Source organism: Diabrotica undecimpunctata, chromosome 6 (genome assembly GCF_040954645.1).
Source record: "Diabrotica undecimpunctata isolate CICGRU chromosome 6, icDiaUnde3, whole genome shotgun sequence".
In the NCBI taxonomy this organism is placed as follows: domain Eukaryota; kingdom Metazoa; phylum Arthropoda; class Insecta; order Coleoptera; family Chrysomelidae; genus Diabrotica; species Diabrotica undecimpunctata.
In genome coordinates, this window is record NC_092808.1 from 13,833,138 (window position 1) to 13,855,502 (window position 22,365).

At 34.8% G+C, this 22,365-nt stretch overlaps 1 protein-coding gene across 3 annotated transcripts in view; it reads right to left on the reverse strand.

Annotated features, from left to right (window-relative positions):
* dachs (unconventional myosin-IXb-like dachs) overlaps window positions 1–22,365 on the reverse strand; it is a 269,952-nt gene that overhangs the window by 13,242 nt on the left and 234,345 nt on the right. For all 3 annotated transcript variants that reach the window (XM_072534244.1, XM_072534245.1, XM_072534246.1), the window contains 2 exons: window positions 3,984–4,155; window positions 397–569 (listed from right to left, as the gene is read on the reverse strand). In XM_072534244.1, coding sequence (XP_072390345.1) covers window positions 397–569; window positions 3,984–4,155 — 345 coding nt within the window. The remainder of the gene's footprint in view (window positions 1–396; window positions 570–3,983; window positions 4,156–22,365) is intronic.

Below are 22,365 nucleotides of genomic sequence, written 5' to 3' on the forward strand. Positions count from 1 at the left end.
AACAGAATAAGACGATATTGAGGTTATGTATGTTTTAGATATCCATACCAAATTTAAGTTAAATAGGATACATTTTGGCGGATTATTCGAAAAAATCTGAACATGGAAGTAAAAAATGTTCAGCTGAACACTCACCTGAATTTCTAAAATATCGAAACGCACAGTACTTATTGAAAAACTAACACGAGATTCGGATGCGGCAAACTGCGGCTGATAGCACACACACTGAAATATGATAGCTCTGCCACGACGGTAAAACAGCCAGGAGGGTGAAATTCCCACTATAGACCAGTTTACCTTACTTATAACAGGAGTTAATTGTTTAAGTTGATGTTTTATTAAGTTTTTATTTTTAAATTATCTAGTTTTTTTATTAAAAAATGTAAGAATACTTACAATTCGACTAGATTCCGAATTAGTCATAGTCTTCGCAGACCCTAAGGAACGTAATACTGTAAAAGCAGCAGCCAAATGCTTAAACGCGTCAGTCTCTGGACCTCCCCCTGCTACGGCAAACAGTTGTCGCAATAGTAACATAGAAACATGGCTTTTGCCAGAACCACTGGTTCCTAAAAGCATAAAAAATTATTTAGTCTATTAAAAAGGGAAAAAAAAATTTAGTCTATTAAAAATGACAGCTTTAGGAAAAACAGGAACAGTTGGCTAACAAGTTTGTTATCCAACTGGACTATAAAACTAGTTAGTCAAACGATGCAAATATGAGAGAGAGAGAGAGAGAAAGAGTTAGAGAGAGTAATTAATAGACGGATACATGAACAAACCGAAATATCCGATAATCAGATTGTCTTTATGCAAGGCAGATTAACAACAGACGCAATTTTCATTACACGGCAGTTGATCTCAAAATACAGGAATAAAGAAATAAACGAACATATGTTATTCATTGATCTTGAGAAAGCATATGATGGATGATAGAGTTCTTCGAGAAAATCTGTTGTGTGCACTTGATAAGATAAGATAGGAGAGGTTTGAAAGTCTGAGGTTACTGGACTAAGGGGGCTGGAATTATTTGAGAAGGAACTAGAAAGAACCAATCAGATCAAGTATCTTGTGGTAACCCTGGATTCCAAACTCAATTGAAGCACTTATATTGACAAAATAACCAACAGGGCTACGCGACTCTCCTGGAACTGCAAACGAGTTGTAGGTAAAACCTGGGAGTTGCAACCAAAGGTAATCTGTTAATACAGATCAGGGATATAACTGACAGTTAATTATGGTTTAGTACTATGGTGGAAAAAGAAGACTTTACAATATTGTGCAACGTCTTTCACCACGCTACAAAGACAAGCGCTTCCAAATATAACAGGAGTCTTAAATAGTAAAGAAACGGCATCTTTAGAGGCTATCACAGGTATCCCTCCTCTGGAATTATATAGTTCGGCGGTAGCCTTTATTATCATTCTGAGATTTAAAGCACACGATATTTGAAGGTTGAATTATTTGTTGAATAGCCCTACAGATGCTGGGACTTACTGGGACTATACTTAAGAAATCCATCTTTCCGATGAACTCAGATAGGATAACCCCAGAACTAATCTTCAACGAGAAGATTAAGACAATTATATCATCTGGACAACAAATAGTCCCAAATAATAATAAGGACTATTAATATGGTCTTAGAATATGGTTAATATTATTTTTATTGTAGAGAGGAGATAACAGAAGAGTGGTGACCAAAACAAACCAGGAACTTCAAGCACTCTATGAAAACGAAAACAGTACGATACACCAATGTAAATCGTTAATCAATCATCAATAATATGGGAAGGACATGTACTAAGATTGATGAAAGACTACTAAATAAAACCTTCTGGGAAAGGTCGGATGGCAGAAGGTCAGTTGGTCGCCCAAGAAAAGATGGTAGGATGCAGTAATGAGTAATCCACGTAAAATGGAGTTGCAAAAATGAAAGATTGCTGCACAAGACCGGCAAAAGTGGAACAAAATGGTAAACGCGAACAAGACTTACTTATAGTTATAGAACCAAGAAAGAGGAAGAAAGAAGAACTTAATATGGTTCACTGATGGTTCTAAAACTGCCCACGATACTTATCAGAAGTCTTTAAGCAGAAATGTAGTTATAATATATTTTAGAACCGAGGTCAGTATACTACTGTGTTCTAGGCTGAATTTTTTGCTTTGGTGGTCTGCATTGCCCAAATCATGGATGGAAACCCCAAAGCAAAGGGAATTAACTTTTATAAAGATAGCCAAGTGAGTACTCTGGCAGTAAAGAATCCACTCGAATCGAATTAAAACTGGTGAGGAACTGCAAAGATCTCAACAACCTGGCAAAAGATAATAAACTGTCTTTAATATGGGTGCCGAGTTATGAACGGCTAAACTGCGAGTCTACGAGACAGTAATCAGACCCACAGCGATGTATGCCAGCGAAACGTAGATTATGAACTAGCAGGAAGAAAAGAAAGTAGAGATCTGGGAAAGAAAGGTGCTCAGAAAACACCTCCGAGGAATAAAGATGACAAAGAGTATTTGGAGAAGACGAACGAATAAAGAAAAAATGAGGATGTATGGAAAGCCGATAATTACGGCATGATTACGAACTCAAAGAGCTAAACGGATTGGTCACATTATACGAATATCAGAGAATCGAAATGTTAAAACAATACTAAAGGAGGGAGAAATGGGGAAAAAAGAAGAGGACGTTCAAAAAAGAAATGGTTGGAAGCAGTAAAGTTTTTAGAAGCCAGGGGCCTACAAGGCCTGTAGCAGTGTTTAAATGGTAAAATGATTGTAAAAGTACTAGTTTTAAGTACCTAGTATCAGTATTACAGAGAAATGGGGAAATACATAAAGATGCATGAAGTAAAATTATGAACACGCAAAATGAAAGAAAGCGAGTGGTGTGTTGTGTGATAGAAATATTTTAACGAAAGTAAAAGAAAAAATATATTATAAAACTCCCATAAGACCAGCTATACTACTGGACAGTTAATAAAACACAGAGAAACAATGAATGCATGTGACGAAAATGAGAATGTTTAGACCGATGCATGGAGTGCAAAAAAGATTACGAATGAGTGTATTAAGTCTAGTGGTTGAACTAATTGATGCCAAAATAGGAGAGCATAGGCTAAGATGGTTCAGGCATGTATAATGTTCAGACATTAATACGAAAAATTGCTCATCTGCAAGTTCGTGGGAGAATAGGAGAGGAAGACTAAAGAAGACCTGGGAGAGAAGCTTTGCTAAGATAGAAATTTATATAGAAATGTATTTAGGCAAAACGAGCCCGCATAGGAATAAAGGTAAAGGTAATGATGAAATAATAAAAAAATATTTAAAATCATAAATTGTAAGTAGATCCTCAAACGATTTCATGCAATATACATGTGGAAAGTAAAGATAGTTTCTCCATGTTTACTCTTTTTCGTATTATAATTATTCTTTCTGTGTATTTTTTTGTATAAAGTCCCTAAGTTTTGTTGTCTGTATATTCCGTTTTTTTTTTCAAGTTAAATTTTGTCGTAATATTATTTTTTTTTTTTTTGTTTTATGAAGGCGTAGATTATTTTTATTTGTATCTAATATTTTTTTCTATGTATTTATCACACAATTCAGACATTTTGTTAACGAATGCTTAGCTTTTTTACATAATGATCATTCGTTCAAATTGTTATGTATAAAGAGTTTCTATTTACTCTATTTAATGTGAATTAAGCACAATTTTGTTGTCAATTTCCATTAAACATAGTAAATAACATTTAAATGTCAAAGAAAATAGGTTCAGAACCATACAAAGAGTTTCTTAATTCCAAATTCTTATTTTAAAAGTTTTAAGTTTTTTCAAAAAAGAACAATTTTTGCATCAAATCTTCCTTCTTTATAATATTGCAATTTTTTACGTTTTTTTCCATTCCTTGTCAGTGAATTGATTTTATCACTACACTTTTTAATACTTCTTCTGTCACTCTATTTTATGTAAGTAGAAATTATACCTGATAAGATTATGGCTTGAGGGTATCCAGTTTCCGATTGCTGTCGAACGGCCTCCTGGACAACCTTATTTAATTGTGGACTTAACGCTATTCCCCTTGTACTGCTCAGTGTCAACGGATTGCCCACCTCTTTGTAGGGATTTACACACAGCAGAATCGGACCAACGTTCGTCTAAAATAAAATAATATAAATTAAAAACAAATAATAAATTTTTATAATTTAAAATCCACAAGGAATCTAAGTTCCTGTAGTTTGGCTGTATACCATATATAACAAAATTTTTATTAAAAATCCTTTATAAAAGGTATATAATTTAAAAGACCCAATCGGGCTATATCACAAAACGTTTTCGGAATCCATGTTCCATCATCAGTGCACTAGGTGGGTATACATGTATTGAGCCACTAAATATGTGGGTAAAAACCCCGTTAAAATTTGTTTTATAAATTTGGTTTACATTATGTTGTGATAAAATCTAAGATGTTAAAGTTACCAGTGGATTTGGTAACATGGCGACGTATGACTCCACGTGAAGTTGCTGGTCCTGAGACGATGTGTCTACGAGGACCTACTGAAGAGTAATGAAGAAAGGATACAAAAAGTTACCAATGGTGAGGTTCTTCGGCGCATAAGTAAACAAAAAAAATTACTCAGCGTAATCGAAGAGAGAAAGATACCATACTTAAGCCATGTGTTGAGAGGTGAAAGATATGAATTACACCAAATCATATTGGAAGGTAAAGTTCAGGGCAAAAGATCAGTTGGAAGACGCCAGAACTGGTGGCTGAAAGACCTGAGGAGATGGTTTGACCGCAAATCTTTCGTGCAGCAGTTTTCAAAATTATAATTGCCATTTGGATCGCCAACCTTTGAAAGGAGACGGTGCAATAAGAAGAAGAAGAATTTATTTCGCCATCGCTACAACATAAACATATTGCAAGGATAATTTATTATGCATTCCAACACATCATCATCCAGCCTCAAGAGTCCACTGCTGAACATAGGCCTCTTCCTCATGTTTCCAACCCCGTCTATCTTGCGCCGCTCTTATCCAGTTTTTATTGAATCTTCTTAAATCGTCAGTCCATCTTGTAGGTGATCGACCGACGCTTCTCTTGTCTTCCCTTGGCCTCCATTCCAATAACCTCTTTGTCCATCGCCCATCTGTCATTCTGGCTATGTGTCCTGCCCATCTCCATTTTAGTCTGGCTATCTTCTCGATGATGTCAGTCACTCCGGTTCTTCTCCTAAAGTCTTCGTTGGTTATTCTGTCTCGCAGAGTTATTCCTAACATGGACCGTTCCATTCTTCTCTGCGTGACTCTCAGTTTGGTAGATACTGCTTTTGTTAAGGTAAGTGTTTCTGCTCCGTACGTCAAGACTGGGAGGACGCACTGATCAAATACCTTTCTCTTTAGGCATGTGGGCAGCTCACTTTTAAAAGTTTCTCTCAGTTTTCCAAATGCTGCCCACCCAAGGCCGATTCTTCTCTTCAGTTCATGAGTCTGGTTATCCCTGCCAATCATAATTTCATGTCCCAACATTCCAACACACTTGCGAAATAACTGATCAACAACAATAATGAAATGCGTAGGTTATAACATTTATACACCAGATCAGGTCACCTAATAGGCAGATATACAATAAAGCGGAATATAGTAAAATGCGTACAAAAAATAATGCAACGATTGGTATCCCAATAATTTTTTAATCACCGTCAACTTCAAGTAAAGATTTTTAATAACAATTCTTTCGTTTAGCGACTAATTTTAATCTGTGTCTATATTTATAGAAGTTAAGAACATAGTTTTGTCGTAATGGTAGTTATTAAAATCAAAGCATATAATTAAAAAGAGTAAAAACACCATGTACCATGATGATAATGCAAAAAGAAATGTTCTACATATTAAATCATGAGAAAACACTTTTGTACAGAGATTAATAAATACCGTTGCCGGTTTGCCATCGCCTATGTGATTAAAAAGTTACACTTTTCAAGAACGTATCGTTTGGCATTCAGTGGGAAATTTGCGTTCAGTTCGTGTTATCAACTAGGACCGTATTATAAAAAAGAACAAAGAAAAACTGACTTTTTATTGTTAATCCCTTTTAAGTGAATATAAATAAGGGACAGAACATATGTGAATTGGCCGATGGGCATTTCTCACACGCAAATTATAACGAAAACGTTTCGTAAAACGGAAACGGGACAAGTGGGGAATTAGGTTTTAGCTTAATCGTGTAAAAATGTGATCAGCCCTTAGAGCAACATTATTATACGAAAGTCTTTATCCAAGATTCACTTCTCTGTGAACGCGTTCAGCGGCAAAAAGGAAAGAAACAAAAAAAATATGTATTAACAGAATTATCGTTAAAAAAATCCTCCCAAGTTGTTGATTACAAAAACTAAACAGCAGCATGAAACCATAGATTCTCTAGTTCCATCCCCCCTTGTGGAGTATTGGGCGCATATACGTTTCTTCATAGAAAAGTTTAATGACATTTATGATTTACATAATTAAAGGCCTTTTCAAAGTCGATCAAAACTTACATATGAAGAGCTTATTGCAACATAATGGTAAGCCCCAATGAATTACAGAATTCTATTTTATTGCATTATGTATATAAAGAAACCTGTATTAACTAACAGAAAAATTATTGAGTGATTGCAGTAGATGACGGAGTTATTGCTGAATCGTGATATTCCAATCAACCGTTCTGTTCACTTTTTCGCGTAAAACGTGGTAAGCCGAAAATGGCGTCGACTTAAATGGGCAGTTTAAATGTAAGTTTTATTGACGATAGTGATGATTAGACTTCGGCAAATATGCAAATAAAAATGTAGAAAATATGCGCATAAATATGCACGTGTTTACCCGAAAATATGCAAATATTTTACAAAATATGCATACAAATAAATAAAAAAATCGTAAAATAGTAACAATTTTATTTAAAAAAAAAAGTGTACATAACTAAATATTTCCTACTATTCATTAAGATTTACATTTATTTTAAGTAACTACATCATTTTTATGTATGAATAAACTTATTTAGAATTATGGTAACAATAAATGACCAAGTGGTGTTCAAAATTTTCTAACAAAAACTTGTGGCTTCTGTCTGAGTACATATATTTATATATGGAAAAACTTCGTTCAACATCAACTGATGTAACGGGAGCATTTTTCAAACTAACCAAAACATTTGGTTCTAAATTAATTGTTTCCGCAATATTTCCAGCTAGAACACTGACTACTTCAGAAAGAATATGGTAACCTTTATTTTTTTCCATAGTAGCTTCAAATTTTTTTAAAATATCTTTTCCAATATTACCTCTAACGTTCCGACAACATGACGCAAATTCTTTTATTAATGCTGTACTTTCGAACAATGACAGTTTTGGTGATTCTAACTGAGTAATTGTTTTTTGAACAAAACTAAAATTTGATTTTATAAATGAAAGTTCTTGTTGAAGCAAGTTACTCTGAAAAGTTTGTTTAGAATCCAAAAGAGATTGGGAACTTTCATCTGTTAACGTATCAATTATGTTCTTTATTTTAACAAAATGATCTGCATAAAAATTAGCTGCTTCTAACCATGTTCCCCATCGCGTTAAAATAGGTTGTGGTGGAAGAGGAATGTTAGGTAGCATTTCTTTATAAAGTTGAATTCTTATAGGAGATTTAAGAAATACTTTTTTGACACTGGATATCATGGTATTTACAAGAGGAAACTTTTTTCGTATTTCCTCTGCAACTCTGTTTAATCCATGCGCTACACAAGTAACATGTATTAAATCTGGGAAAAATATTTTTAAATTTTGTCCTGCTTTCACCATATAAGGAGCAGCATCCGATAAAATAAGCAGTAATTTATTAGAAGGAATAGTTTTCGGAAGAAAAAAAGTTGCTAATGTTTCTTGTATAAAACGCGAAATTGTTAAAGCATTTGTTTTCTCAAGTTGCTGGCATGAAATAAGATGAGATTTTGGTAAGGTATCTTCTTTAAGAACACCAATCAATAAATGAGCAATATACTTTCCTGAGGAATCAGTGGTTTCGTCTACAGATATGTAAAAATAATTATCTGCAATTTCTTCCTTAATATTAATTAACACCGACGAGTATAGCCCGTTCACATTATTTCTTCTTAGAGACCGATCACTTGGAACATTAAGTTTGCAATATTTTTTTGGAAACGAACTAAAATTTACATTTGCTAATTTTGAAAGCGGTATGTTTGCAGACACTAATGCGCGACACAAGTCTTCATTAAAAGTTTCTTGCTCATCTAATTTTTTTGAAGTAGATTGGAAACATTTAGCCATTGAAGTTTGATGTTTTCCTCCTATTTTTCCTTTTTTTGCAATGTGTGAAGCAGTTCTCACATGTTGGTCTATCTGAAATTTCTTCTCACATGCTATCTATAAATAAAAATAAAAACCTTTATTTTAACCCAACCTTTAAAATATAAAAATATACAAGGTGTTTTTGGTTAATCAAATAACTGGTTTGGAAAAAAAACACTCGCTAAGTGTTTTAAATGCAGTATTAATCCACAAATTAGTTTTTGTTACTAACCATTAGTACATCATATAACTTATTTTAAAATTCAACAAAAGTTTTTTTTTTGTTAATTCAATTACAATAAAAATAATTGTGTTTTAGAATAGCTGACTTCATAAAAAAAGTAAAGGTGAAATATTTTTCTAAATACACACCATTGTATTGTACCATGGACAATTTTTTCTCGCTAAAGGAAGCTATTTTTTATTTAAAAACAACCTACGAGTACTAAATTTCAAGTAAATACGTTTATTGGTTTTAAAGTTATTGTTGTTATTAACTAAAAGAATTTATTTTTTTTTAATTTTAACACCCTGTATCTCGAAAAGTAAATAAGTTTGACCCCTCATTAACTATATCGTTTTGTTCAATTTTTCGAGAAGTATCTACAGTCAAACGTTGTAAGTGTCATTTGGAAACACCCTGTATGTATGAAATATTAGATATTTAATAGAAAATATTAGATACTTACAATTTTGCCACAGACTGAACAGTAAATTTTTCCCATATCCATAGACAGCTCTTTATAAGGTTTAATCCAAGTTGAAGCACTGGTTGTTTTAGGCATTATAAAATCACAATCTTCCTTTTTGTTACGCACAACGAGTGTTTACGCTTTGAATATCAAAACAAAAATGATTTACAAATCTGAGCATCAAATTAGAAATGTTTAGGTACCTAATTCAATAAACTGGGAGATTTTGGAAAATCCCTAAATTAGGAACAAAACTATTAGCCGTTTACCTGCTGTTAAGATACAATAAATTGTAGATAGATTTGGGGGTTTGATCATAAAATGCAAATGAGCGAACCCTTAGCGATTATCCAATAACTGAATGTCTCAGTGACCGAGACTTTCTAAGAATGTTGAGGGCTACTTAAATTGATCTTCTTTGAAATTGTAAATGTTTTGTACCTGTAGAGATTACGTACTTAGATCATTTCTTGATTAAAATGACTACAAAATTTTATACAAGAGTTGAAATAAATTGGTATGTTTAAAAATTTTCAAATACAGTATAAAAATCTGAACTTTTATGCACTTTATGCAAACTTTTATACAAATATGCCAAAATATGAAATACACTCGCGATCATAAAATCCGGGTCACCTTGAAAATCACCGATATTTCATTTTTAACGAGCTTTATCGTAAATAATAATAACACAAATAAAAACTAATGCATGTTTCTGAAAATTGTTGCGGTGTCCTTTGTAACAAAGAATTCCAATAGTGCCGATTTCGCGTTAAAGTGCACACTTCCTAAAATGAACGCTACCTGTAACTCCGCTTGTTTTAAATGTCTCGTTTGTACTTCGACTTTCTGTTCAAATGCAACGGACAAACGTTTATTATTGCCACCATTAGTGTTTATTAGTGCCATTATTAGTGATTATTTATTGACAAAAATGCCTTTGACTGTTGTTGAAACGGCACAAATTGTTGCACTTGTGGAAGACGGTCACACTCAACGGCAAGGCGCAAGAACTGTTGGCGTAAGCCTTTCTACGGTTCAACGAGTGCTTTAACGCTTTCAGGAGGCAAGTTTGCTAACTAGGCGACCTGGCTCTGGACGAAGAAGAACGACCACGGCACTAGATGACCGTTTCCTTGTGTTTCAGTCTTCACGAAACCGGACCTCAACAGCGGTTATGCATCAAAATCGTCTAGAGGAAGTACGAAATCGCAATTTTAGTGTTGCAACAGTCAGAAGAAGACTTCGTTCTTCTTGACTATCTTCTCGAGTAATGGCTAGAGGACCGCCACTTCGCCGGGTGCCTTGAGTTGCACGACTAGCTTTTGCTCGACAATACGCGCATTGGGGAATTAACGATTGTAGCAAAGTGTTATTCTCAGATGAATCCCGTTTCTGCCTAACTGGATCCGATGGACGTGTAAGAGTTTGGAGGAGAACCGGTGAACGATTTTCACAAGCCTGCATTGCTCCAAGAATGCCATTTGGTGGAGGCTCGGTCATGGCTTGGGGAGGTATATCTTCCGACTTCCACACAGAATTACCCTTCATCGAAAATGGGTTCCTAACTGCACGAAGGTACATTACGGAGATTCCGGAAGAACATGTTATGCCCAACATGGCAGGGCTTAGAGAAAACGCCGTTTTTATGCAGGACAACGTGCGACCGCACGTTGCCAGGATCAGTATGTAATACTTGGACGAAGTTGGAATTACGAGGGTACCCTGGCCAGCTAGGTCTCCGGACCTGAATCCCATCGAACATCTCTGGGACGATTTGAAAAAACGTATTCAAACCCATACACCTCCTCCTAACAACGCACAGGAGCTTAAGGATCTGTTAGTGAGAGAGTGGAATAACATACCACAACATGTAATCCGGAGAAAAATTGAGAGTATGCCCCGTCGTCTGCAAGAGGTTATTAGAGCAAGGGGAGGCAATACACGATATTGGTCATTGAAATTTCACTGATTTTTTACCACGTTCTGTATTTTCCATTTTTTTTCGTATGTCTGTTTTATCAACAATTTGATTTGTTTTCTGTTTTTTTCAATAAAAACAATAAACTGATTTTTTTTTCTTTCAAAACAAACATTGATGACAAATAAAAAATACATTAGCCAAAAAAAGGTTATTACTGCACCAGAGGCAAACATATTTAAGAAACTTGAAATTTTCAAGATGACCCGGATTTTATGATCGCGAGTGTATTTGCATAAAATATGCACAATATGCAAAATATGCAATATGCATATTTGCCGAAGTCTAGTGATGATAGTCTAGCAGACAGAGACTATAGGCCCAGTAGCGATGATTTTTCATCTAAATGTAGCGAGGTAAGCATTTTTTCTTATTTTTTGGCTTTCATGTTTTTGTAAAAATATATTTCGTTTATATTAAATGGAAAAATATGGTCATGTGGCTAATCGAGTTATCAGTACAAAAATTTTGGAGTATTCATAAATTCATGTAATAATACAGTCATGTTTTTTGTATTCTAGGATGAATTGCATGAACCCATACCTATGGTTTCCGGAGGTAGCGAGGTAAATCCAGAGAAGAAAAACTATTCAGATGAAGACAAAGAAATGGGGAAAACTATTATCGAAATGAAAGAACCGTAATTTGGGACAAGAGTATGCTTCGAAAAAAACTAAGACGATTTTTAGTTCACGTGAAATCGGCGAGCCGTGTAGTTGTAAAAATAAATGGAGGGAGAAACTGTAAGGTAATCAAGAAGATTTATTTAAGAAATTTTGGGAGTTAGGCTCATTCGACCTTCAAAACAGTTATCTCTTTGGGAGTATCAGAGTAAAAAATAAAAATAGATCGTACAAAAAAACAGAAAAGTAATATTTCTAGAAGAAAATATACTGCTGAATATTTGGTTAATGTAGGAAATAAGGAGATTAAAGTATGCAAGACTGAATTCCTAAGTCTCGTGGAAGAATTGAGAATATTTTTAAAATAAAGTTAAACGGGGCTATCCTAAATATCAATGGCACTACAGCAGAGCCAAAAATGTGAAAAAGGAATATCTGAACTGCGATATGACAATTACAGGACTGTATACAGATTTTTATGTGCCCTGGTGTAAAGAACAGAATATTACGCCAGTTAAAGAAAACGCATACAAAAAAATATTTTGTACTGAATATAATATAGGATTTAAACTATCTCGATCTGATACTTGCAAGACTTGTGATGGGACGATCATTAAAATAAAGACACCAAAAGACGCTAATAATACAGATCAAGAAAGAGTTACGCTTGTCAAATTTAAAGTGATACTTGACAAATTTGTCCACTTGCGTAGAAAATTAAGTGAGAACGCATTCGGAGGAAAAGAGATACATAATGCGCTCGGTCTCTTCGCCTCGTTGGTACACTCCATACTACAAGTTTATAGAGAGTGAACTTATTTATTAATGGAACTTCTATGATAGGTCTATATTGTATGTTATTTTGACGTTTCAATTTTTCCTTCGGAAATTTTTTCTCAAAATACAAAATATTTTGTTTTTGTTACTTGGTAAACAAATTTTTCTAATAAATATATTTTATTTGACTCATTATTATTGACCATTCAGTCATGTTGAAGCGGCAGTTTTTTCGAACACTTTTATAAATGTCTCGTTCTGTAATTTTATAAACGGAATATTGGCAGAGATGAAAGCTTTACATTTGCGTTACAGTAAACTGTATAAGAATAAAAGAACAGTAGTTCTAAATTTTAGTAAGTCATAAATATTTTAATCTGTTTATTTCTTTACAATAGAATAATACCAGCCCCGTTGGGATGGCTGTCAACATCCGGTATTTAGGTACTAAACTGTATAACTTTATTAATTTTCCCGAATATTTTATTTTTGTAAGGAGATTTTGTAGAAATATATCGTATAAAATACAGTAGACTCCCTCTATAACGAGAACTGAAATGACAGACTAATTACCTCGTTATAAGCCGATCTCGTTATATCAGACAATCATAATACTGTGCATACATATGAATCTGTAGTTTTCTAAACCATTAACTTCCTATAGTGAAGCCATTCGGTGCAATATAAGATGCTAATAAATATTGTTTGAATGGCGTTTTTGAAAAAAAGTTATTTACTTTTATTGTCAATGAAATATATTAAAACATAAAAGAGTTGTTTACTTTTATTATCAATGATATACGTTAAAACAAAAAAGCCGGACTTATATTTTTTTCCAACTACATAATGTATAAATCGTATTTTCAAGGATAACATAAACTATTGCTTCTGCAATTTTAAGAACTCTGTTATTTTTAACTGCTTTAAATGGTCCGGTATCATTCTATCATATATTTTCTAAAGATGTGAAACAGTTGTATTTATTCATTGTAAAGAAGTTTATTGCGGGCTGCAGTTAAGTTTATTGAGGGGCTGTTTGAAAAGGTATTTATTTATAGCCACGACCGGATTAAAAACGTAAAAAACACGTTTTTGGATCTTATTTTCTCTTGTTATAACCAAATTTGCCTCGCTATAGACGGTTATAGTCAATAGAAATTTCACGGGAAGATCTAATGTATCTCGTTATAAGGGAAACCTCGTAATAACCGTGTTCGTTATAGAGGGAGTATACTGTATATCTCAAATAGTGACTGAGTTGTCAATATGAATAAGTCAGATAAAATAAAATTAGTAGAAGAATTTTTTTACCAAGTAACAAAAACAAAATTTGTTTAATTTATTGGTATTTCGTATTTTGAGTTAACGATTTCCAAAGTGGAACACACACACAAGCGTACAACCCAGCTCCTACAGAGATATGTGTGTTAACCATTCCCTCATTTCGTCTTTTCTACACCCCTTAGTGGGACATTTTTGCACTTGGATATTGTGGTATGATGCATTGTTTATAACCAATACACTACGGGCATGAACTATAATAATTATAAAAAATGGATTCATGAAAAACTTATTCCTAATATACCAGCCCGTAGTACGGGCTGGTATATTAGGAATAAGTTTTTCATGAATCCATTTTTTATAATTATTATAGTTCATTTCGCTATGATAACCTCCAGACTTCGTACCAGATTTCAATGTCAAACATGCGTTTTTTATGAACCGGCGTGAACAATAATCAGCCTTTGCCCTTTGGACACTGGCTTGTGCAAACCTTCGGTGGTATTGTCTCCCCAGTATCTGTCATGGGTATGAGAGGAATGAATATAAGTTTCATCCATGTAAATTATGGGCCGATTTTTTTTCCTATATTGTTTAATATTTCTGAGAAACTTCCTCCGGTGCACTTGTATATCGGGTTTTCCATTAGGATTTTCCTGTTATTCTTCGCTTTCTTCCATCGAAATCCCATATCTCTCATCACTTTTCTCAAAGTTTCATGCGACCCTGTATAAATATTGTCTTCATTATTTTTTTTTGTTATATGTCGCAATGTATGAACTCGTTTTTCCGTGACATAATAATTTATTATTATACGCCGAAGTAAACCTTTGTCAAAATCGCCCAAGTTGGATTTTGGGGCAGATCTCATTCTTTTGTTAGGCGTCGAAAATGATGTAGAATCACCTTCTTCTGTATTTTTTATTTCACGAGAGATCTGTTTTATAGTGGCTATACTTATTCCCGTTGCTAAGGAAGCACGCTCTTGAACTTTTTTAAAATCTTTAACATGCGGATTTTGCATCGCTTCTCTCTGCATAAAAATAATTACATTTGCTATTATCTCCCTCGTTTGTCCAGACAAGACTTTGCCTTCTAATTTTGAATGAAAATCCATGTTTATAATTTAAAATACTTAACAATGATTATTTAAAAAGTCAAATCTATTGTAATACGATATTTCTTCAACACACAGTAACTTTAAACATAAGTAAAATAAAAAAACTTTGTCGCAGACTATACAAGTACCTTGCACTTCGAAGGGCCAAGAAATAATAAGGACGAATTGTGTTATGGTCGAATGCGCATCGTGGGTGGAGCCTAATTTTAAATCGGCCAAGTATCACGTTAAATTTGACAAGCAATAACTACTGTATTGAATTTACACATAGCTCTTGCTGACGCAATGCAAACTTTGTTAAAAACTGAAAAAAAATTAATATATTATTACAAACTAGTTAAAATTAGTAATCTCGTTTGATTTACAGCAAAGTATGTCAAAACTAACCACTGGTCCTGCATTTTATTGTAGAAAAATTTGGCTTTATAACTTAGAGACACACGACTCTACCAACGACAAGGGATACATGTACTTATGGACCGAAGATCAAGCTAAACGCGGAGAGGATAACTTTACTTCTGTTGTGATGAAATTTTTAGAGAATAAGTCATGTTATGAACAGCTCGTTGTTTTTCCCAATAACTATCAAGGTCAGAACAAGAACTGGCAATTAATAGCTTTTTGGTTGCAGTTAGTCAAGAAAAAGAAATTTAAACAAATAACACATCATTTTCTGGTTAGTGGTCATTCTATTATGCCATCAGACCGGGATTTTGCTCAAATTGAGAAACGCCAGAGTAACTGTGCACCAGTTATTTATTCGCCAGAAGGTTGGGCAGATATTATTATGAAAGCAAATAAAAATAATCCTTTTGTTGTTACGAAGATGACACAAAATGATTTTTACAGTTTTGAACCTCTTCTAAATAATATTAATAAAAACGCACGTTTTCCTGACAAGCAGAGCTTAGACTTTACTGGAACATACAGCTTTTGATTTAAAGCACAAAATGTTGGATCATTTTTTGTCAAAAATAGTGTCAATGGAGAATATCAAGAAGTTAATGTCATAAGAAAACGCAGACCTGTAACAATAAAGTTGTTAAACATTAAAAAAATATAAAAAATCCTCTGAAAATTGCAAAAAATAAAATAAAAAATATAAAAAGCTTATTACCTTATATTCCGCCAGTCTACCATACTTTTTATAATCAGCTAAAAGAAGCTACTGACTATGATAATGAAAAAGTGGAAATTGTAGATATATAATTTTATTGGTTTTTTTTTTCAATATAGTGTTACGATTTTTTACATCGAAGAACAATGAACAAAAGAACAAAATGCATAACCCCCTACTGTCCCGCATCAACCCCCCGTTTTTTTAAAGCAAGTGTAATCGAGTGGGATCGAAGGGATGGTGGATGGATGATATGTGGAATAAAATCAAAAATATCTGTAATTCAGTGGTAGATAATAAACTTAAACCAGAAAACAATATAAAGAAACAGTCATGGATGTGACAAAAAATATTAGAGTTAATGGAAGAACGAGGAAACACAGAAATAAGAATGAGGAAAGGTACAAAGAAATAAACAAAATTATTAAGAAAAAGATTAAAGAAGCAAATGAATCATAGCTACAAGATCAATGCATAGAAATAGAATCCCTAGAACAGAAACATAACACTCTTAACCTACATAAAAAGATCAAAAACTTAACGAGAGGAAACGGATCACGAAGTCATAACTTAATACTAGACCAGCACAACAATCTGCTCTACGAAAATGAGAGAATACTTGAGAGATGGAGGCAATACATGGAAGAATTATTCAAAGAAGAGCAAGAGACAGAAGTCAGTAATTCTGGATGTTCAGGATCAGAAATAACACTCAGTGAACTAACATCTGAAGTAAAAAGACTAAAAACCAACAAAGCACCTGCACCTGATAACAAACAAGCTAAAATATTGAAACTATTTGAAAACAACTCAAACTTCTAACGAGTCTATTGAACAAAATCTATGAAACTGCAGAATTTCCTACAGATTGGCTAGTTTCCAGCTTCATTCCTCTCCCCAAAAAGGCAAATGCCACCAGATGCTCTGATTACAGAATTATAAGCTTAATGAGCCATGCACTCAAAATCCTTCTTTTTATTATTTACCCTCGCATATATAGAAAACTTGAAGAAAACATTAGCAGTGTTCAGTTTGGGTTTAGAAGCGGACTAAGAATGCGAGAGGCCCTATTTTCCATACAAGTATTGATACAAACAGCTCGAGACGTGAATTACGAAGTCTACGCATGCTTTATAGACTTTGAAAAAGCATTTGACAAGGTGCAACATCAAAAATTATTTCAGATATTGAAAGAATCTAGTCAGGGCTGCATTTTATCACCGACGTTGTTCAATACTTACTCGGAAATGCTGTTCAGGAAAGCTATTGATAGTTTAAGAGAAGGTATAAAAATCAATGGTGAAATCATAAATAATTTAAGATATGCGGACGATAGGGTTTTGATTGCTGATCATGCGGAGGATCTGCAAACATTAATAGACCGAGTAGTGGAAGCCTGTGACAGATACGGCAAGAAGCCAAAATTCTTGTAGTAAGTAAAAACGAGGTAATACAGCTGCTTTTTCTATTAATAGAAAGCAGCTTATATATGTGATATGGTACCTCCAGAGAATGGAAAAGAAAAATAATAAATAACCAAAAATAGTATGGCAGCAAGAACGTGAGAAAGTGACGCCGGCGAAAGAGGACTTGGAATGTTAAGGTCCAAGAAGCAATGGCAGCGAGGGGATTGACAGAAACTTCTGGAGCTTGCACTGTAACAGACTCGCTATGTATTATGGAATATTTCGAGCTGAACAACTCGACCAACCAATACAAAATAATGACGGACCAAAAGAAAATTCATTTCTTCTGTCATTATTTTTCATTTCATTCGAAATTTTTATTTCAGATTTACTAATTTCAGTCTAGCCATTTTGGGCGCTACCAAATTTAGATTGAGCATTGTACAACAAATTCATCCGATAAAACAAATCCAGAATAGGGAATCGACATACCAACAACTACCATTTAACCTTAGACAAGATGAAAGTACAGTTATTTGTTTGTTAGCGATATCCGGAAGCGGGGACGAAATTCAGAACAAATACCAATTTCCACTTACGAAATAATTCCTAAAGAAGCCTCTGAATATTCATGTTAAAGATTCCTTTCATGTGATCCGACGATTTACTATCCTTTTCAAACTTCAATTAAAAATAAATTAAAATGAAATTAAAATTCTTCAAACAGTTACTCCTTTACTGGTAACCTATTTGGTGTTTTCATGCAACGTTGCCGAAGATAGACTAGTACGTCGGCTAATGAGATTCGACGAACGCCGAAGAGAAAATCAAACATATAGCTTATTAATTTATTCGATGGACAGTATGCAAATTTGAACACGAATGTAAATATCTTCTTTTGTTTTTGTATTACTCTTTATTAATGTGTTTTTCGTAGAATCCTAATTAGACTAATATGTTTCTTAATGTTTAGCAGCGCTTAAAAAATTAAGAAATGCTAATCGGGTAGTAAATCATAAGCGTACACAGTGCAGACCTCAAATAAGGAATTTATTTACATTGTATTTAAGCAATATAATATAAACGAAATAAAATTTAAGTAATTGTGCAGCTAAAGTTATTGAATATTTAAGTAACATTAATCAGAAAAACTACCATATTAATTATTTTTCTTTAAATACGAGGCGTGTTTTTTAAGTAAGTACCGTTTTGGAATTAAAAAAAGACGTGCAAATATATGGCAATAATTTTATTTTTACATGAAAGCCTGTACCTCAATCTACTTTTCTACATAATTTCCGTGAATATTGAGGCACTTGTCATAACGTGGCACCAGTTTTTGAATATCCTCCTGATAAAATTCTGCCGCCTGACTTGTTAACCACTGCATCACAAATGTTTTGACTTCGTTATCGTCTTGAAGACGCTGACCGCCCAGGTGTTTCTTCAAGTGCTGGAACAAATGGTAGTCGCTGGGCGCCAGATCAGGGCTGTATGGAGGATGATCTAGAGTTTCCCATTTAAATGATTTGATGAGATCTTTGGTCTGATTAGCCACATGTGGACGGGCATTGTCATGCAGCAAAACGATACCCTTATTCATTTTGCCACGTCTTTTGTTCTGGATTGCACGACGCAGATTTTTCAATGTCTCACAATAAGACGCTGCATTGATTGTCTCATTACGAGGCAGAAACTCCACTAGCAATACTTCTTTTCTGTCCCAAAAAACTGTGCACATGATTTTCCGGGCAGAAATTGTTTGCTTAAACTTCACTCTTTTGGGTGATGATGAATGTCGCCATTCCATGGATTGTTGTTTCGATTCTGGTGTGACGTAGGCCACCCACGTTTCGTCACCAGTAACAATTTGATCTAAAAAATCTTCACCTTCACTGTGGTACCGCTCAAGGAAAGTCAATGCACTGTCTAAACATTGGGTTTTGTGCAAATCCGTCAACATTTTTGGAACCCAACGTGAACACAATTTCCGGTAATTCAAGTTCTCGGTAACAATGCGATACAAAACACTACGAGAATACTGAGGAAAGCAGTCGGACAATGATGAAATTGTAAAGCGTCTGTTTTCTCTCACCTTTTCGTCCACTTTCTGCACAAAATTTTCATTAACGACCGAAGGACTCCCACTCCGTTCTTCATCATGCACATTTGTGCGGCAATCTTTAAATGCTCTCACCCATTTCCTTACCATTCCATCACTCATAATATTTTGTCCGTAAACTTCAACGATCTCACGATGAATATCGATTGGTTTTACGCCTTTAGCACTAAGAAATCGTATAACAGCCCGTACTTCACAATCAGCGTGACTCACGATTGTTGGAGGCATCTTAAACACTGGAGTAAACAAGTATACAATGAAGAATCAGACTGTAATGGCGTCAGTGCATAGACAAGAGATGTAGGTAACCAGCGCTCATGCGCGGAACGCCGACCGTAGCGCTGCGGCGGCGGAATCGCAAAACGGTACTTACTTAAAAAACATGCCTCGTACAATATCCATCACGGAGGTTAACAACCACCATAGCCAGTATTATTTATTTAGCGTATGGCATTTCGACACATCTACAATATTACAGTAAACATTACAATAAACAATTACATTATTTAGGGAAAGTCTTGTGGGGTCAGTCTTATCTTTCAAACCCATTAAAGAAAGACTCTGTTATATCAGACTCAAAGGATAACTACATTACTATTCCCTAGTTGCTGCCCATGCACCGACAGAGGAAAAGGAAGAGCATGTAAAAGATAACTTTTATGAAAAACTAGAGGAACTGATAAATAATCTACCCAAACAGGACATGCATATTATCTTAGGGGATTTCAATGCAAAGATTGGGAAGGAAGCAGCGTACAAACCAACGATAGGTAACTATAGTCTTTACGATGTCAGCAACGATAATGGAACAAGGTTAATAGACTTTGCAGCGTCCCACAACCTACTAATAAAATCGACAATGTTTGAGCACAAGAAAATTCACAAACAAACATGGGTCTCTCATGTTGTCGAGTCGACTAAAACCCACGAAGGGTTGTAACGCCACGGAGTAACTAAGTAAGTAAGTAAGTAATTACAATAAACGTTAAAATTAACTCGATATAAAAATACTTAAATAATGCTTAGTTTATAGGCAAACGTCGAGGTTGTTTATATAGTTAATCGACTCGATCATCGCAAATAGAAAGTCTTGTGAACTGCCCTCGTAGGCTCGCTGGTGACACTCCTCCGGTATGTGCTTGATAGATTGGACCAGGCCGCAGCTACAGCTGGTAGCTTGCCCCATTTGTGCAACATGTCTGTACATCGACCATGTTGAGTTCTGATGTAGTTAAGTGTGCACCAGGTCTTACGTGGTAGGTCAAATCTAGGAGGTGTCTCTATGATGCAAGGTATGGTTGTATTTGGTTGAGCTGCCGACCATTCATGGATCCGTTTGGTGAAGACTGTGGCTGCGGCTGATTCTGCAGTTTGTATTGGAGATTTTCTGGAGCGCAGTCGACTTTTGGTTGCACCTTCTATATAGCTATGAATCGGCAGCGCCGTATTGCTAAGGATCTTGTTATATTCTTTGGTAAGCAGATTGAGTCGGCGAAGATGTAAAGTGTCGCTTAGCACTGGTAGTCAATGTGTTGGTGTAGATTTGATTACTCCAGCGATCATTCTCATGGTGTTATTTAGCTGGACATCTATCTTTTTAACGTGAGCATTGTTGATCCATATTGGCGCGCAGTATTCAGCTACGGAATAAACAAGAGCTAAGCCTGAAGACCTGAGTGTGAATGTCGATACTCCCCACGTTGCGCCGCAGAGCTTTTGAATTATGTTATTTCTGATTTTTAGCTTCTCGGCAACTACATATATTTAAATGTTCTCTAAAACTTAAGGTTCTGTCCAAGGCCAAGCTTAGATATTTTGGATGTTTATTGTGGTTGAGTCGTGTGTTATCAAAGTGAACGTTAAGGGTTCTTGACGCCAGATTGTTGTTTAGGTGGAAGCAGATTACTTCGGTCTTGTATCATTGAGGCACTGGAGCGAAGTTTCCATTTTTAAAGGTCTTCCTACCTTCTTTGGTGTCTTCCGTAAGAATCTCTTCAGCTTCTTCTAGTGACTTTGTTTGAGTTAACAAAGCCCAGTCATCAGCATAGCCAAACTTTGTTGATGTTGTTGTCGGCATGTCTGCGATGTTTACCTACATCTAAAAAGCAGTAGTGCGAGTAGCGAGCCTTGTGGCAGACCATTTTTGAGTTTTCTGTGGGTGCTTACTTCGGATCCTATAGTTACTTGAAATACTTTACCGGTGAGCATATTTTCTATTAATCTAGCGGTGAATTTGCCAGAAATAGCGCAAAAGAGTTTATAAATAGCCATAGCAAGTATAACTTACGAAACAAACTCTTCTAAAGAGTTATTTTGAGTTGCAACTATACCATTCTCTTATATTCTTCATTGAAGATGTTTCTCATACTATTTTTGTACATCAAATTCTCTTTGCTACTATTACAAACAGTCTCAATATGTGTTGTCAACATTATAACAATTAATGGATCTCTCATCTTCACATCGTACTTAAGTCTTTTGAAACTTACTCTGATCTGGTCAATCCATCTTGTATAAGATCTTCCTTGTGGTCTTCGGACTTTTACGTTCCATTGAATAATGAGTCGCTCCATATTGTCTGTGTCTTACATGACATGCCCAAAATACTTTAATTGTTGCAGTTGGATTTTGCCGGAAAGTCTCTTATTGATATTTAGTTCCCTTCAAACAGAATTGTTTGTTTTATGATCACTCCAAGATATTCGCAAGAGTCTTCTCCAAGAGAACATTTCAGTGAAGTCTATCTTACTCCTTTCTGATTACCTTGGTGTCCAGCATTCGCATTCATATTACTTTACAGTACTACTGTACTGCAGTACCATTGCTTAAGTTTTTGTGGGTTCGTTTCAAATTTGAAAAAATATGGTGTCAATAACAATCGACTTGTTCCAGAAGCCTTGGAAATTGTGGCTCAG